Source organism: Palaemon carinicauda, unplaced genomic scaffold (assembly GCF_036898095.1).
Source record: "Palaemon carinicauda isolate YSFRI2023 unplaced genomic scaffold, ASM3689809v2 scaffold260, whole genome shotgun sequence".
Taxonomy (NCBI): domain Eukaryota; kingdom Metazoa; phylum Arthropoda; class Malacostraca; order Decapoda; family Palaemonidae; genus Palaemon; species Palaemon carinicauda.
In genome coordinates, this window is record NW_027170248.1 from 89971 (window position 1) to 109282 (window position 19312).

The 19312-nt window shown below is 35.5% G+C and overlaps 1 protein-coding gene and 1 long non-coding RNA gene across 8 annotated transcripts in view; one reads left to right on the top strand and one right to left on the bottom strand.

The window, feature by feature from the left end:
- LOC137636256 (MAP kinase-activating death domain protein-like) overlaps positions 1 to 19312 on the top strand; it is a 105733-nt gene that overhangs the window by 76685 nt on the left and 9736 nt on the right. For 5 of the 7 annotated variants that reach the window (XM_068368689.1, XM_068368687.1, XM_068368691.1 and 2 more), the window contains 2 exons: positions 6973 to 7107; positions 8164 to 8236. In XM_068368689.1, coding sequence (XP_068224790.1) covers positions 6973 to 7107; positions 8164 to 8236 — 208 coding nt within the window. The remainder of the gene's footprint in view (positions 1 to 6972; positions 7108 to 8163; positions 8237 to 19312) is intronic. The other 2 variants (XM_068368688.1, XM_068368692.1) reach the window with 2 other exon arrangements.
- The window catches only part of LOC137636258 (uncharacterized), a 62626-nt gene continuing 56608 nt past the window's right edge, over positions 13295 to 19312 (bottom strand). Inside the window, exon 3 of the long non-coding RNA XR_011043009.1 lies at positions 13295 to 14013. This is a non-coding gene — a long non-coding RNA (uncharacterized lncRNA). The remainder of the gene's footprint in view (positions 14014 to 19312) is intronic.

Here is a 19312-nt window from a genome sequence, read left to right on the forward strand (position 1 = left end):
CTCAACAGCAAAAATAGCCCAGTGAGGAAATGAAATAAGGAAAAAAATTAACTATATAAGAGATATGATAAATAAGAAAATCTTCAAGATCAGTAACAAAGTTAAAATAAATTTGTCATATATAAATTATGAAGGGAGACTTATGTCAACCTGTTCAACGTAAGAACATTTGCTGCAAGTTTACTTTCGCGTGAGTGGTTTTATGGCCCCGAGCACACTAGCCACTCTGTGGCACTACAAGTGGCCACGCAAAGTGGCGGGCCAGAGCACACTAGCCACTTTTTAGAGCCACAAGTTCCGACCACGTGGGACAACACACACACACACACACCTCACCTCTACAAAGTTTCCTGCATCACTGATTAGCAGCCACATGTGATCGCCAGAGGTCGATAGTGTGCTCTCAGCCAGCCACAAAATGCGCTGTTTGTGGCGGGGACGAGCGACAGCTTGCCACAGTCGCGAGCCACAGACGCAAGTGTGATCGGCAAAGCTTGAAAACAATGGGAACCTATGGGAGAAAATATCCCCGCCACCAAACGCAGCCACTTCTGGCTCTACAAAGTCGCCAGTGTGCTTAGGCCCTAAAGGTTAAAATTATACCAAATCTTCTTAGTATACGGTTATGATTTATTAATTTGCATTATATAGCGCTGAGTGGCCTTTGATACCCAGTGCTTATTTTAAGGCCTAAATTTTATATTCAATTTAATTCTATCAAAAGAGTTGAAAACTGGCTATAAATTAAGCTTGTTCTTTATCTTGGGAAAATTAGATAAGTAGCTTATAACTGTGGCCTAATTGGAATAACATTGTCAATGTAAGATCGTGGAGATCAGAGCAAAGACTTATCTGGTATTTGAAAAAAGGTATTTTTATCTTACTCAAACTTGTTAGCGAAGGAAACCACATCAGAGTTTCTTAAGAAGGATATTATTATTATTATTATTATTATTATTATTATTATTATTATTATTATTATTATTATTAATACAAGCTAAGCTATAACCCTGATTGGAAAAGCCAGATGCTATAAGCCCAAGGGCTCCAACAGAGAAAATAACCCAGTGAGAAAAGGAAACAAGGAAAAAAAAAAAACTAAGTAGTAATAAACAATCGAATAAAATATGCTAAGAACAGCAACAACATTAAATTAGATCTTTCATATATAAACCATAAAAACTTTAATAAAAAGGAGAGAGAGAGAGAGAGAGAGAGAGAGAGAGAGAGAGAGAGAGAGAGAGAGAGAGAGAATGAACAGCGTGCCTGAGTTTAACCTGTATTTAATTATTTTCTATTGCATATCAGCAGCCATTGGGACTTTTAAAATCGTAATAAAATAAAGGTGATAATGATTGTTAAAAGCACTTTGTAGACTATGCATGTTGCATATTTGCTTAACATGGAAGTATGTGTTGCATTATATTTCCCTGGCCTTTAATTTGATTCCTTTGACTGTGGAATATTTGCTAGTCGAGTGCCTCAATTTTAAGGGAATTATAAAATCAACACCTCTCTGATGCTACTGGTGATGATAGTAAGTAAATCTTAGCCATGATTCGCAGAATGATCTTCCTAATTGGGTAGTTGAATTAGTAGAACTTCAAAAGTTCAAAGTTGCAGCAAATGTTTTTCATGTTGAATAGGCTGACATAAGTATCTTTTTATAGTCTATATGTGAAAGATCTGTTTTAATGTTAATGTTTTTAGAATATTTTGATTGTTCATTACTTCATATATCGCTTATTTATTTCCTTACTTCCTTTCCTCACTGGGCTATTTTTTCCTGTTGGAACCCTTGGGCTTATAGCGCCTTGCTTTTCCAACTAGGATTGTAGCTTAGCTAATAATAATAATAATAATAATAATAATAATAATAATAATAATAACAATAATGGCATTTTGATTTTAACATGTGGAACTTGTCGCATCGAATATAAGAGTTCAGACGGGACAGGTCCAGGATTACTGTTGGTAGTAGAGATCGGAGTTAGGTGTCGAACGGCACCTCGCTGTAACAGGGATATCGAGAGGAGATATCTAAATGGTACGAGACCTCTGGTTATGATTTATCACGCCCCAGTATATTATACCGACACCTTATTAGGTGAGCGAGCTGGGTTCAACCTAGCATTCCTATACAATTTTTTCTCTGGTAATTTTATAGCAGTTTTTACCTTAGAAATGATGTAAAAGGAGCATTTCACTGGGCGGCACAGGTCAGAGCCCAGAAATGGCATTTTGATTTTAAAATGGGCCAGCGAAAGTTTGAAATTTTACCATTTTGATGAATTGTTTATGGTTTTACAGCTGCAATATTTTTTTCTCTTGACCTATGATATTGGTGTCAATGACCTTTGATGTCACGATGCCAGAGGATTTTAAATCATTCATTCAAATATTACAATTCAAGAAAAAATTAATATAGAGAATATGCTTGAAGAGGGAATATTATACATCTAATAAGCTGATTCTATATTACCACTGTCTGAGGATAATTACAATTAGTTTGAAATTTATTATTCAAATATGCCGTATAAATCCCAATGTTCAGTAACGATAATCACAGTTAGTTTAAATTTTCACCCTATAAATTGATTTTAAAGGGTCACTTTTCATTAGTATATAAAATTCTAGAGTTTTGTAGTAACGGTGAATTATTCAAATGCTTATTCTATAGTCAATTCTTTTTAGTGAGGCAGATTTGCACCGACTCGCAGGGGTGCCCTTTTTGCTCTGAGAAGTTTTCTGATCACTGATTGGTTGGACAAGATAATTGTAACCAATCAGATAGCAGGAAACCTTTCCGAGCTAAAAAGGGCACTGCTGTGAGTCGGCGCAAATTCGCCTCATTAAAAAAAAATTGAGTATAGTGAGTCTGTGCCAATTTTAAGAGGAGTATCAACCAATAACTTATTGTGGAACCTCTGTTTAGTGCTTATGAGTTATCTAAACAGTAAGTCTTTTAAGGACATGAACACATTGTTATTGTGGAACTGAATATCTTTCCTTCAAAACAAATTACAGTTTACCATATAAATTTTCTCAGGGGGTATGTATGATAATGTCTTTTTATTTCATGAGTACTGTACTGTACTTATGTGGTTATGTACTATTTAAACAGCCATATGTTTTTACATGCTATTTTCAAATTTTGATTATTTATTACGAGTTGTATTTTTACCCTTTTACCCCCAAAGGACGTACTGGTATGTTTCACAAAACTCATCCCTTTACCCCCATGGACGTACCTGTACGTCCTTGCAAAAAAATGCTATAAAAATTTTATTTTTCATATTTTTAATAATTTTTTGAGAAAATTCAGGCATTTTCCAAGAGAATGAGACCAACCTGACCTCTCTATGACAAAAATTAAGGCTGTTAGAGCAATTTAAAAAAATATATACAGCAAAATGTGCTGGGGAAAAAATAACCCCTTGGGGGTTAAGGGTTGGAAATTTCCGAAGAGCCTGGGGGTAAAAGGGTTAAAGGTAATAATCCCTCAGGAAAGCAGTCGTCAATGTGTTTATTTGGTTCTTGTTATAAAAAGATCTTTGGGTATATAAGGTTCAATTTTGCATGTGGATTTCTTTTTATACGGTTGAAAATGGGCTTCTAGTATTACAGTCTTTCGTACTGCCAATATACCATGTAATAATGTACAGAATAGAGTGAAAGTGTGTTATGCTCCTTGAAGACTTAATTTCTTTAAAGGCCTGCATAGCTGAGAGCAAAAGGAAGTTGATGTGAAGAATAACTGCTGTTGTCAATGTAATTTTTTGTAAATATTTATTGAATCTTGTTTCATCTTAAATTAGAGAAAAGGAAAATAATGGGTGTGCCTGCTGTCAGTAGTGTACCATAAAGCATCTTAATTTTGGAACTAATCAACATTATACGATTCTTTTCTCCATATTGATGACATGCACAGTTGTGTGAAATATTGATTTTTCTTCATCACTTAAACTTTTGTATATAATTGTGCTTATATTAGCAAAGGTTCTATTTATTGGAATTATTCTGTCCTTTCTCTCACAGAGTCAAGCTATTGGTACTTTCCATATAAAAACCTTTAAAATGATTGTACAACACCCCCAACACAACATGTTTAGCTTACCCCTGCAGTGTCCATACAATGTTTGACTTCATGTCTTGCATATTGGCGCACAATTTGAGATTGTGTGAATTAAATTGAGTACTGATGCAGTGTTTTTACTAATATATGAGTAAATTGATTTAGTTGGTCCTTATTAGTAGTTTTCTTAGACACCCAATTATTTTGGCTTAAGAAAAAGCCTCCTCCGTTATCAATATTAACAGATGTTATTTTGCTCCAAATCATGTCTGCATGTATACATTTGACAGTTTTGTACTAGTTGATCTTTGTCTTAAGTCCCGGTGAGAGTATTAGTTTTAGAGACTATTGATTAATGAGAACATTTTGTAGATATTGTCAGTCTTAGAACTTGTGATTTGGGGGTCAGATATTTCCATGGAAGTGGTGGTTTTACTCAGTCTACTTTTAACTCTGTGGAGGCAATTTATCCAAACACCACTTTAACCTTCTTTCCAAGCACAAGATACAGGGTAAGAGCGTGAGAAATTCACCGCAGAGTTTGCTAACCTGCCTTCGTAAAAGTATGATGCATACCAGTAAGAGTGGACACTTTCAAAATGCCCACAATTATGATGCGTATATTGCACATAATTTACTAATGACTGTGCTTACAGTTTTACTTGAAATCAAATTACCGTAGTCTTGAGCATTTCAAACAATTTTCCTACTAAATTTTGCCGTGGATTTACTTAAGCTCTCATCATTGCCCGTATTTATGTCAGATTATCTAGATTTTTAATACATGAGTATTTTTGAATTGGTGTATGTATGGTCACTTTTTTGAATTTTTAAGCAAATATTTTTCTTCATACTATTCACATTTTTAATGGAATATCCTCTTTTTCATATGTCAGCCATGTTTTTTCATGACCAACCTTCTTCGTTGGAATGATCTGCTTTGTGATTTTTGTGTAAGATATTGGTGTAAGATGTAGTGGGCCGTGCGTTGTGTTGGTTCTCTGGTCTGGTGCGTCGGTCTCACCTTCTGCTCTCTCCTGCATGATATCCCCCAGCCTAGCGTCCGTTCTCCTCTGGGACCAACCAGTCTCCCCTCAATTGGCCATCTCACTCTCACTGTCACTTCACCTCACATTTCACCCGTCCCCCCCCTTTCTCCAACCCATTGCTGCCTCTGCTGCTGCCGTTTGCTGAAGATGAAGACATAAAGCAGTTTCCCCAACCATCACATTCCCTCCCAATCTTCACTTCATTTTTGTATCATCCACATTGTAGCCTTTCTTCTCTCCGTAACACTCGATTGTCTTTTGTTACGATCATTTCTTACTGCAGAGGGAACTTTGGAGATGGTCCTTGGTAATCACGGAGAACCCCCTTAGATGTAGACGCTAAATCACTGTTAGTAGTTGCTAATGGCAGCTGTAGTTTACATTAAAATTGCGCTGGCCCTTGTTAGTAAATAGTAAAATAAACACATTAGATATTTATGATAATTATATGACCTACATTAAGGAAAGTTATACTCTTCTGGTGTGTCCCTGGACACTTCATATGCTCAAAGTTGTTTGTTTTTCATGGTGCCGTTTCTCACATTTTCTTTTGTTTTCCTTTTTTGTATCCCTGCTCGCCGTCTTCATCATGAAAGGATTTCGAGGTGAATATAGAAAGAGATACTGGACTCCAGTATAACTCGTGTAGTGCAGTACTTGGCTGTAGTTGTGACTAGTGGTTTTGTTTTGTTTACCTTTACCACGCGTGTCCTACCTAGTCCTCCTTTCCCCTAAACTACCTCACTACACCTGGTCTCCCTAGACACTGTTAACCCTTCTTTCAAGTACCATTGGTGACTATCCAACTTTTGTTTTGCTACCTTTCAGTTTTTTGTGATACTTTTATGTTATTTTATGGCAAACCTAACCACCATTTTGACCAGCTCTGAAGAGCCGCGTGTCTGGTCGGTTGCCAACACCAGAAGCATGTCTTTAGCCAGTCAGCACAAGGAGTCTAATAAGTTTTAGCCAGGCAGCACTAGGAAACCTGTAACATTAGAGCAAACAGCACTAGAAGTTTGTTATTTCTTAGTCAATCAGCACTAGGAATATATACTATTCCATCCAATCAGGTTCTTCCCCATCCGCACACACACAGAGTCCCTATTTTTATTTGACCATCTCTGAAGTATTCCTTGTTTGATTTTGTTGGTTGATTTGAAGATTAGACTATAGTTTGTAGTGGTGCGTGTATACTAGATATGTTTGCTTTGGTATGCCAACGTAGACACTATATGCCTTGATCTGACTGATTTTGACAAACTTGTTTGTTTTTTTAAAATGACAGTAGAATTTATACCGGTCAAAATAAGTGATACTTCCACTCCAAATGTCACCCAGTGAGGTTATGGGCATCGTGTTTTCCCTTACTTCCTCTTTGCCAATTCTTGTTTCACCTTTTAGATTCTGTTCTTTTAAATACTTAAAACCCTATTTTGAACCTCGAAAGACAGGAACCTTATTAAGGGATAAACATGGCTTATCCCAGATAAAATTATTTCGTTTTCAAATTATAAAGACAATTCTGTATACAAAGAACTTATACATTTTGACACCATGTCTTATATACAATATATAGATTTACACAGTCAAAAATTTATGTATTAAGATAATTTCCATCAAAAATCTTCCAGTACAATGTATGAATAGATTTGTTTGCTGGCAAACTATTTTCCCGCTTCCCCTTTTGCTTTTGATTTTTTCAGAATAGCATTAGGGGATAACTATATTTTGGGGCTCAATCCCTCGACTCCTCTGCCAACCCTACGTCCTTTTACTTCCGTCTTTATTCCGCATTTGTTATTTCTCTTGCATGCTCACTTCTATCTGTGTTTTGATTGAGAACAGGTATTTACACAGATGGATGATAAGGGGGATGGAGAGGCAAGAGAGACAAAAGAGAGCACAGGAAAATTAAATACTCAGCAACCCCTGACAAGTAGTAGCTCATTGCAACCAGCAGTGAGAGTGGAAGGTTACAGTGTGAGTTTTTACCGGAATATGAAGAGCAAATCCAAGTTCCATTTTGTTACTAAAGCTTAACAAATATACAGCTTTGTCAAAGGAAAAACTCTTAACCTCAGAAACTCTTTTTTGTCAAAGATTAGTTCACGTTATGATTGACATTTACTTTAGGCTAACTTTGAACAATGAGAGTACTGTCCTGGGGGTTCCTTTGGACTTCAAGTGTATTTTGGTAGCTTAAGCCAAGTTGCTATACTAATCCTCCTAAAAATGAATAGCTTATTAAGTATTGCTACTCCTCAGTCTCCCTCTCCATGCCTTCATATTGTAGTAAGTTCAGCTTATGTTAGCTAAGTAAGGAACTGTCTTTAGTACATGTTTCACGCGAGCAGTAGACCTGTACGAAAAACGCTGACCTTTCGAAGCTAATAAACTGAATATACTACATGAATATTATCTTTCATATCTTTTAAATACCCGTTTTATATTTTATAAAAAAAAAAAAAAGATTGCCGATGACTGCTACATTATTTTAATTCACTTTAGTTTTGACTATTTTTTAATAAATCCTGTTTTTTTTTAATTAAATAATTTAATGTACATTGTTAAAATTATTAGTTCGGCAAGCTTTTACTACCAACTAAGGTTTTATCCAACTGGATTTATTTGGGCGAATGAACACCATTACGTATCTTATTGTAGCTCAAGTGTAGTACTTTATAATTTCTAGTTTCTGACTTTGTAATAAAGACTCACAAGAAGCAATGAAGTTAAACTCATTTCTAGAAATGAAGACAAAATAACATGTACAGTAAAATGAATATTTCAAAATAGATATTTATAATCTTTTAGATATAACGCAGAATTCATGCTTCTTCTGAAGTTAAATTTCATAATTTTAATGTACATACAATGTATGTTAACGTTAGGGATGATCATACTGAAAGTTCTTAGGGTCTTTTTACGAGCTCACAATTGCTTGCATTTGCTGTTTGCTATTGCCATTTGTTATAATAATGTGAGGATGTTCGAGAGTAAAAAATTTTAAAAGCATTCAATATCATTCTTTTCCAGTTCTTCGTTCGCTTGGACCATATCAGAAAGTGCTTCACTCAGAAGGGAGGAATATTTGTATTAGAGGAGTACAGTAAGTAGTGATGTTGTTACTGGTATGCTAATTTGCAGTTTTTCCTTAATGTACTAACATTTATTTAATTGAATACCGCTTCTCTATGATACATAATCATAGCCTTTACAGGTGAATAGATTATCTAAAATAACGGTACATTGAAAGATAATTATATGACGTGATTAATTTTATCGAGATATTTTTCAATGATATAATTTCATTGTCTTTTATGATAAGGTATAGGAGTACTTATTCTGGTTTTTATCTTTAAGGAAGATTAAATGTACTTTAATGTAGTGAAGTTTCTGCATTTTGGTGAAAATAGAGCTCTATTCTTATATTTACAATAATAATTGTCTCCCATGGCAATAGTAAACAAGCACAGATTGTTTTCCTTGCAACATGTACACTTGTTCGTTGATGTTAGCACATTATGTGTATGTGATCAGATTAGAGAGAGAGAGAGAGAGAGAGGACCTTTTCATCAATGCAAGTTCAATCCTAATAGTAGTATTTGACCACATGACAAAAAGGATTGAGGATGGGGGGTGGAGAGATGTAGGGGTAGAGAGGGGGTATGTTGATGAAGGAGAGGTCTAATTGGTGAGGGATCTATGGTCGTGGTTCATTCACGCCCCAGTTTTCTATACCGACACTTAATGAGTGAGCGAGCTAGGTTTATTCCTGGCATTCCATGCATCTCTTTTTTTTTTCTCTGGTATATTTAGCAGTATTTATGCCTTAGAAATGGTGCTAGAGGAGCATTTCACCAGGCGACACAGGTCCCTCGCCCAAAAATAGATTTTTCCTTCGTCAAAATCCCTTTTTTATACGATTACAAGTTATTTTTGTCGAGTCTCCGGTAACATTTGTTTTGATGAATCATTAAAGATAACATCTGAATAGTGAAAAATTTCATTCTTTTGAAATTAGCAGGCAACTTGACCAGCAATTATAGTCGGAAGTAATAGCATAAGTATCCCTTGTCTTTTTGTCTAGCTGTTGATAAAACAAATTTCTAATAACGTGCTTAAAATTTTTTTTCAGTATTTTTCAATGTTTTATATTGTGCTAGTTCATCATAATTGCTGGTTAACTACCATGTTTATAGAGTTATTATACTCTAGGTTAGTTTCTTTTAAATTCCATAATTGTTAATATTTTATTAACCAGATAACATAGCCAAATTCATAGTACTATGTCTGGCCAGTTTTCCTGAACTTATTGTGTAAAGCCAAGGTATTCTAGGTACTCTCTAATAATATTACAATTTTGTGAATTTCTCATCTGGAATAAATGAAAACATGCAGTAGTATAACAAATATAAATGGAATTCTGTAGTACGAGTTATGTATTTGTAGCTGGTACTGTACATTAATTTTTTTTCTAAGTCAATCTTTCAACACTGCACTAATTCATTGCATTTTTATATTCAACCTTTCAGTATAGGAAATGAGTCGTAGCTTATAAAAATGTGCCTAAGTCGAGAGTTTTCAGGTCCAAAAAATTGGAAGCTTTGCTGGTATAAGTTTCTGGGTTAAAAAATATTTAGTAAAGATGTAAATTTTTATGCTGCATGTTTTGAATAATACATTTATTTTTACTTGCGTGTGACAGTAAAGAAATATAGTTGGTATTGTACTAGATAGATAAAGGTAAATGAGGTAATATCAGATCTCACGAAATCTAAGATTACAGAAGAGCCTCAACTCACAAGCGTCCGACTTAAAAACATTCAGCAATACAAAAACACAAATCCAACTTGAAATAACAAAGATAAAGAAATACTTTAATAAAACAATATATCATTTAACCCTCTTACCCCCAAAGGACATACTGGTATGTTTCACAAAACCCATCCCTTTACTGTACCCCCATGGACGTACCGGTACGTCCTTGCAAAAAAAATGCTATAAAAGTTTTTTTTTTCATATTTTTGATAATTTTTTGAGAAAATTCAGGCATTTTCCAAGAGAATGAGACCAACCTGACCTCTCTATGACAAAAATTAAGGCTGTTAGAGCAATTTAAAAAAATATATACACCAAAATGTGCTGGGAAAAAAGTAACCCCCTGGGGGTTAAGGGTTGGAAATTTCCAAATAGCCTGGGGGTAAAAGGGTTAATACGGTAAGCAAAATCACATTTGTAATAACATGATATCTATTTTATATGAAACCCATACTGTTTGTTGACATTTGTAGCTGGAAATTATAGGCACGAGATTCAGGCTAGGCATACCTTAGGCTAAAATGTAACTTACAAACAGCTTCTTAGAACAAAATTAAGTTTGTATGTTGAGGACCTGGACTTATTCTATAATGTGGACACAAATATACTTTTACAACAATTGAAAATTAAAAGTACAATCATGATGCATGCACAAAAGACAGCACAGAGGTTCTTTGTTGACAAAGAACACACAGTTCCCCAAAATTACACTTTACTCCCTCAGTTATGGACATTAAACTGTAATTTATTCTTAAAAAGTACCTAGCAATCACTTTTGACACCTTTTCGAGTCTTATTTAAAAAGTACGCCATTATATTTTTGCATTATAGCAGGTTCTACTAAAATACTATATCAGGAATCTATCACAGTGCTAATCTTGTCAGATGAAACTTTTAAGAACTGTTTGTCGTTATGCTTTTCAAAGTTTTATTTTCTAGTTTCACTTGTTCTTAATCTTATATAGTTATTCATGAAAGCTAACACTGAAGGTTACATCACTATATTAGCAGTATACACAATTATGTTTTTGCTCTCGTTTAATTACATCAAAATGCTGTAGCATATGTAGAAAATCACGTATATTTTACCCTTTTGATTAGATAACAGATCCATAACAAACAAAATAATAATTACAGTATCATCATCAGATCTTATATACAACAGGTTTTCTCATTGTAGGCATAGATTGATAATTTTAGTTGTCTCCTCCTTAGTTATGTCTTGAGAATTTTTCTAATTTAATTCTCCTTGATTCATGCCATAGGCGAGTCCTTTATCCCCTGATTTTCTGTTTTTATCATCTTAAAACTTCAGCATCTATCTCAAAAAAGGTTTGATCAGCTTACTGAAGAGTTGAGTCACTCCCTCTACCAGTAGCTCAACAGTCTTTTCTCACTTCTTGCAAGCTATTTTTGCTCTTATATCTTGCCGCTTTTCAATCACTTCCGGTCCAGAATGATGCAAAATTAACAAATATTCTTCATTATGACATGTCTTTTGGGCCAGCAACAGTATAGACTACTGTAATACTACTCCTCTTCACTGTAGTATCAAAGTTAATAAATTTTAGGCAATAAAATACCCTAACTCCATTTGCATTTTTGCAATCTTTGCAATCTTGAACACCTCTACTGATGCTCCCTTTTACATTTTGTACATTCACATCTACACCTTTTCCATAACATTTACTTTTTCCATGTAAACTTTTATTTCTATGAATCTCATCTAGGGTTCATCTGGCTTCCTTCTCAGAGCTGAATAAAAGCAGACATCCTAAAATTAAAAATTCCCCATCTTTCACTTCAATAGCCATATCTGTCTAGTCTATTATACCTCATATATTGCGGTGTATGGCAATGATACTGCTTGGGTAAGCCATTTCACTCTTCTCGTTGCCGGAGCTTGAGGTGAACATGTCTTGGTCTGTGATTTCTGATTTAGTGATCATGGATTTTGATTGTAAGCTGACCTAGAGGGTCTTGAGGCCCCTCTTTTCTTTTTTGGATGATGGAGGGCCTATATATCCTGACAAGGATCAATAAAATTTACAGGTTCAATATGTTTAGATTATGATTGTCTATCAATCAAAAAAGCAACTTTAAAAACATGCAAAACTGTTTACATCGTACTGCTTCTTCAACATTGACATCACATTACAATGTGGTGCCAGGGGATTTTTTAGTTTGCTTGTAATCTATAAGAGCAACTGGTTGTACTTTTAGTTCAACAGTCGACTGTTACTTTTAGTTCAACAGTCGACTGTTACTTTTAGTTCAACAGTCGACTGTTACTTTTAGTTCAACAGTCGACTCTTACTTTTAGTTCAACAGTCGACTCTTACTTTTAGTTCAACAGTCGACTCTTACTTTTAGTTCAACAGTCGACTTGCTAACCACGCCTTACCGAAAACATTCAACGACTTTATGATAAAGCAGATGGGATTTTTGCATCCCTAAATCACAAAGTGAAACTTTTCTAAAAAAAGTATCGCTAGCTAAGGCCAAAATGCCTATTATTCTTAAACTATCTAACTATTCTTAAACTATCCTGCTGCTTCCCCCGATGCCTTAGATGACCGCGGAGGTAGCAGCAGTAGGGGATTCAGCATTATGAAGCTTCATCTGTGGTGGATAATGTGGGAGGGTGGGCTGTGGCACCCTAGCAGTACCAGCTAAACTCGGTTGAGTCCCTTGTTAGGCTGGGAGGAACGTAGAGAGTAGAGGTCCCCTTTTTTGTTTTTGTTTCATTTGTTGATGTCCGCTACCCCCCAAAATTGGGGCAAGTGCCTTGGTATATGTATGTATGTATGTATGTATTTGCAGTATAAAACCGAGGCTCAAAAAATGGAAGATGCTTCTCCATTGGCCCTAGGAGTTTTATCTGACATTTTGTCAACCTTAAGCCAAAATTGAGGTTCTTGTTGTACCCATGGTTCACTCTTGAAAACTAGTCAAATTGTCCCATGGCAGGTTTCCCAAACTGTATAGGTCACATACAGGAGTGGCTGGACTGTGTCACTACCATCGCATGCAAGGTTTTGAGCTGTTTGAAAATATGAAATTTTCTTTTATTGAGCAGCAGAAACTGGGTACATGACATTGAGCTGTTGCTCAATCTTATAGAAAATGGGAATATATACACTTGAACTTTTCTTAAGCTTCTTATCTACCCATGTTAGGACCAGGGAGAACCAGACAGTGTTTTGATTACTTTATTGGTAAAAATGGGTAATAAAGTATTAACTATTGTAGAACAGTAAAATAATGATTAATAAATTGTTCAACAGTGAATTAATGAAAAAAAAATAATTATAAATATACTAGTTAATCTCGTGCAAATTATAAAAAAACTAATTTTAATAACTTTAACAATTTTAATAATATTTTTACTACAGTAATACAAAACAGAAATGGATAAAATTTAGTAAACAAATTGTACAGACATTAAAGGCAGAATTTATAAAAGTTAGCAGGAAAAGTTTAACTTGTTAAGAAAACTGTGCAGTCTATCATTTTCCAATAAGCTAATGTTTTAGACTAAAATTATAATGATAATATTGTACATGGATAATATAGTTCAAGCCACAAATAATAATAGCTCTCATATAAACAAATAAGAAACATTAATACAGTGACTACACATTTAGAAAACTACTATTGTCCATATGGGGTAAAAAATATCTACCCCATTATTACAATTCACAAAATCTACAAAATCAGTAGATAAACTAATCACAACATAGTTTCCTGCAAAAGAATATGCAATAATTCCAGACCTTCAAAGGTTTAATGTACCTGTACAATGTCATAACTATTAAACAAAAGCAAAAGAAACATTTTAATGCTGACTTTAAAAAGTTGGGAAGACATAAAGCTAGGAAAGGGTAATACTCACATAGTGCAGTGTCAGGGAGGCAATGGGGAAAGGCATTTTGGGATATACTTGTAGTGCTGGGACGTCTACAAATAGGCAAAGGAGTAAAAATTTGAGTGCCTACGTTTACCCTGCCAGAGTTGACCCGTTGATCTACGGCCCGAGCTCATAAGCGAACTGCGCACAGTCATCTGAAACATGATGAAAATTATCAACTTGAGTTGAAACTTTGTTAACCCCATCAGAATTTAAGGATATAATATGATATGCCACGCCATTCACTCAAGTAACTCAAGTAACATGAGGTGTTTAGGCACGCTTACTTAAGCAAGTGGAGATATATTAAAATCCAGACTAACAACTGTCTTTTGCGGGAGGTCCGCCTCACAACCTAGTTGTTTAATAGGATTGTGGCATTGCAAAAGTTTAGCAGCAGAAGGGTCTAAGGTAAATGAAGAATTTAAGGCTTAAGTAAGAGGACTTTGAATTTGTACTGTGCAGCAAACTTTGAGAACCCTTACCGAGATAAAACATTATTAACACTAGACTCGACTTGGGAAGTTAGATTAGGTTTGGCAACAAAGTGGGTAGGACCAAAATTACCGCTTTTAAGAGAGGATTCAAAGGACTTTTGAATTGTAACAAAGGAACCTATTTTATGAAATGTGTAAAGGTGGAGGATCATTGTCAGTCTTGCTATAATCAGCTTGCCTAGTATTCCTTATCTTTTCCCCTGAATTAAAAGCAAGTTTCCTTTTGAGCTTTTAACTTTTAACTTGTAAGGCAACTTTTCCATGAGAGGGACTGTGAGGGAAATGCACACTTCACATCGGTTATTTGAATCAGTGTTACCCCCACCACAATACTCAAATGGAAAGTGGATCACTATATCCAAGAAATAATTCCCATGCACACTCCACAAAGTAATTGCTAAGAAAACCTGGGGAAGACATCTTGATGTGCAGTAATAAGCAAACAGTCTGGAGAACGTCTGAATTAAACTATCACGACTTTGAAATTGAAAAGGACAGAGTATCGGGCGTTGCAATTCTGGACTTCTTGCCACTTTACTGCTAGAATGTTCCATTTCTTTTCTAAAGGAATGCATTTATTGAAGTGAAAGACAATGGGAAATTTCTAAAAATTTTAAATATCTATTAAACCTAGCTTCTAGAGAGGAAGCTATATGGACATCAATGGAGATTTATGGAAATAATGTACAAAATATGTTCTAGGATTGTATGAAAAAATTATTTTTCTGGAAGAAACTTAATCTGTACCATAATGGGTTTGGAGAATAAGAAGGGTTGTTATACTTGGCAATTCAAATGTTCGGGTGGACGATGAAAAATAATATTGGTAAGAATGCAATACCTGAAGTAAATGCAATTGAAAACAATCTTTTGGAAATAAAAACATGTAAGTATAGAGATGTAAAATCAAAATGGTAATGTAATTGTGAGAGAGGGATAGTTTAAGATATATTTGATTGTTACTTGGTCGAAGCAACAGGAAAGTCCTGAATTTTAAGTTTGGGAAGGGTGGAAAATATGACAGTATATATAATTAGGGCAAGTGAATTTGATACAGAAATGAGAAAAGCACATATAAGTGAGAAATGGATTCAGGATAAAGACATTGTGGTAGAAATTAAAAGAATTATGTACAGTTCAAGGGTCACATAGCACGGATTGTTAGTGGATATAGGAGATTCAAATAAAAAGTTAAGATAGTGAAAGAAAATGCTGGAAAGTAATTAAAAAATATAGGTAAATAGAAGTGTATAACGAGGGATGATAAATTATTTTTACTGTACTATAGGAAAGTAACTGGAGAGGGGAATTAAGTGCTTGAAAGATTTATCAAATTGAAAGAAGTGAGACCGCTAGATGAAGCCAGGGATGTATCATAGTTAAATAGTTAAGAGACATATAAAGAGGAGTTGTAATAAGGTACATTCAACCTCCCAACTGAACAATTCATTTACTGTATAGAAGTTTTACACTGCATAAGTTTGGTTTTTGTTAGGGTTGTGGTGGCCAATGTGGTAACGTCCCTGACAGGTGAACGCCAAAGTAGGGTTCAAGTCCCGCTCAAACTCGTTAGTTTCTTTGGTCGCTGCAACTTCACCATCCTTGTGAACTAAGGATGGGAGGTTTGGGGGAGCCTATAGGTCTATCTGCTGTGTCATCAGCAGCCAGGCAGGTCCTTGCTTGGATGGAGAGGGCTCTTGGCACTGATCATATGTGTATATGATCAGTCTATAGGGCATTGTCCTGCTCGATAGGGCAGTGTCACTGTCCCTTGCCCCTGCCATTCATGGATGGCCTTTAAACCTTTAAATTATGGAAATCTACAGATATTTTTTACTGCTCTATTCTGTGTGCACATAAAATCTCTCCAATAAGCAAATTGCAATTCTAATATTGCAATTTTGCATTCATATTTGTGATTAACACTGCATTCGAAAATACTGTCATAACACGTTTGAAGAAAATGTGTAGTGTAACACTGTATAAACTGTTTGAAGTGTTATTAATGAGCTTTGTTAGGTGTATTTAACTACTAACCCATATATTTACACTCATGCTATTGCAAATGCTAGATTTTAAACTTCCTTACATTTAATCTTTTATGTTCACTGAATTCAATAACAGTAGATAGGGAGAAAGTTTAATGACTTTTAAAAGTTAGGCCAGGAAGTCATGGCCATTTTTTCTATGTATCTGCCAACCATTATCAAAGGAAATTGTGTGAAATTAGCTTGAATATTCATCATCATCATCATCACCTCTTCCTATGCCTATTGAGGCAAAGGGCCTCGGTTAGATTTCGCCAGTCATCTCTATCTTGAGCTTTTAATTCAATCACCATCTACTTCGTGCTTCATAGTCCTCAGCCAAGTAGGCCTGGGTCTCCCACCTCTTCTAGTGCCTTGTGGAGCCCAGCTGAATGTTTGGTTAACTAATCTCTCTTGGAGTGCAAAGAGTATTCCCAAACCAGCTCCATCCACCCCTCATCATGATCTCATCCACATATGGCACTCGAGTAATCTCTCTTATAGTTTCATTTCTAATCCTGTATTCATAGTTATATCTAAACACAGTTTGGTCACTATTAGGATGATCTCAATTCAAACACGTTGCTTGTAGGCTGCTAATCAAGAGATTTAATTTCATCAGTATCCTGTACTTACTTAGGCTGCTTAGCGATAATAAATTCATTTTTCTGTTTCACTGTGACATCAACATACTCATATTCATTAATGATTTTAAATCAAAATTTCCCTTTAATGTTGTTACTGTTCTTAAAATATTCTAATTGTTCGTCACTTACATATTTGTTTACTTCATTATTTCTTCTCCTCACTAGGCTATTTTTCCCTGTTGGAGGCCTTGGACTCATTGCATCCTGCTTTTCCAACTAGAGTTGTAGCTTAGCTAGTAATAATTGGTAGCTCTAGTCCAGCTGATTACTGCCCAATATCCTTAAATCTCCTCTCAGGGACCTGGTAGTTTGGAAAGTATTCCATGAAAAATTCTTAGGGTCTGTTTTCAGTGTGTGGTTTTGACCGAAGTTCAAAGCTCCAACTTTGGCCTATTTTCTCCGCCACTCTCGGAACAGGTAATTTCACTGAAATCAATCAGGAGACGGCATGCATCCCTAAAACTAACCAGTATATCATGTGAATCAGGATTTTTATCTTTGATTACTGGTTGCCTCATCTCCCAATTGTACCTGGTTTGATTACTGGTTGCCTCATCTCCCAATTGTACCTGGTTTGATTACTGGTTGCCTCATCTCCCAATTGTACCTGGTTTGATTACTGGTTGCCTCATCTCCCAACTGTACCTGGTTTGATTACTGGTTGCCTCATCTCCCAATTGTACCTGGTTTGATTACTGGTTGCCTCATCTCCCAATTGTACCTGGTTTGATTACTGGTTGCCTCATCTCCCAATTGTACCTGGTTTGATTACTGGTTGCCTCATCTCCCAATTGTACCTGGTTTGATTACTGGTTGCCTCATCTCCCAACTGTACCTGGTTTGATTACTGGTTGCCTCATCTCCCAATTGTACCTGGTTTGATTACTGGTTGCCTCATCTCCCAATTGTACCTGGTTTGATTACTGGTTGCCTCATCTCCCAACTGTAGCAACCAAGCAACCGGGATCTTGTGCTTTAATGAAATAGTTTTTTTTTTTAATTAACATGACTTTTATTTTTTACTTTTTTGGTGATCATTAACCTAAAGGATGTTGATAATTTATCAGCGTCTGTAATGAATGTCTACAAGGTAATCTTATTCCTGATCCTCTTGTGTGATTAGGATCGGTCAATCCTGCATTTCATCCTCAGGTGAAACATTGATAAGGAATGGATATTTGCACAAGAGCCTCTGCTTCAAGTATTAAAGAAATGGATTTTCAATAAAATTGACTTCCATATTTGCCTCGGCTTCACATGGCTTACGCCTCGAAGCTCGCTTAGTATCAACACTATTTTAAAATTTCAATTTCTTCTTTCGTTTCCCCTCACTTCAATAGCCTCATCCCCTATTATACTATTGCAAGTATACAGTGTTGTATTGCAACTAGAGTAGTGTGCGGAAGCCACTCCAATTTACAAAGCAGTCAATACGTAATTAGCAACCTCTTTAAGTCACTAATCAGTGGAGAGGTCGGAGGGAATACGTGACCCTTGGGTAAGTGTAGAAATAATCAATTTTATTATTAAAACTCCCTAAACTTTTATGAATCTCATCCAAGGTTCACATGGCATATCACTTAGAATTTGTTTTTCAACTCGAATTCCTCTTTGCATTCATATTATCAAACCCGGAGCAATCGGACTTTGATACGACGACATAGCTGTTGAGATGCCCCTAACACAGTTTGCTTCCCCATTTCTTATACTGTATATTTTTAGATCTGTGAGGAAATGATCATTCTACACAGTGTGCATCATTACACTGCCAAAATAATTTTGTCACTTCATTGATCCCACATTTCTCAGTTCTGTAGTAGAATATCATTGTGGCTTTAGAAAAATCTCTTTTGGTCAGAGCATGCAGTTCAGCTTTCAACATCATCGGTTCTTCTCGAGCATAGTATCTTTTTAGTTTCAGTCAAACGTACCTTTACAATGTTTAAGGGTGCTCATCTATGCTTGGCATGTTGGAGGGGGCTAATCTACTCATTTCTACTCCACACATTTCACCAACAAAACTCATCCGTGGCTTCTGTCATAACATATAGATAACCTTCCCTGATCCATCTTGTTCACATGCTTGTCACCTTCTCGTGAGAAAGATCCTCCCCTACAATGGTAGTACTGATGTGATATTTCAAAAAGGAAATTGATTTTAGGCATTATATTTTCTCTCTTGGTCTCCAAGATTAATTTTAATTTTTTAGCAAATTCTTGGTCAGTTTGACATCAGCACAAAATTATATCTGCATGTAATATGGTAATGTTTTGTATCAAGAA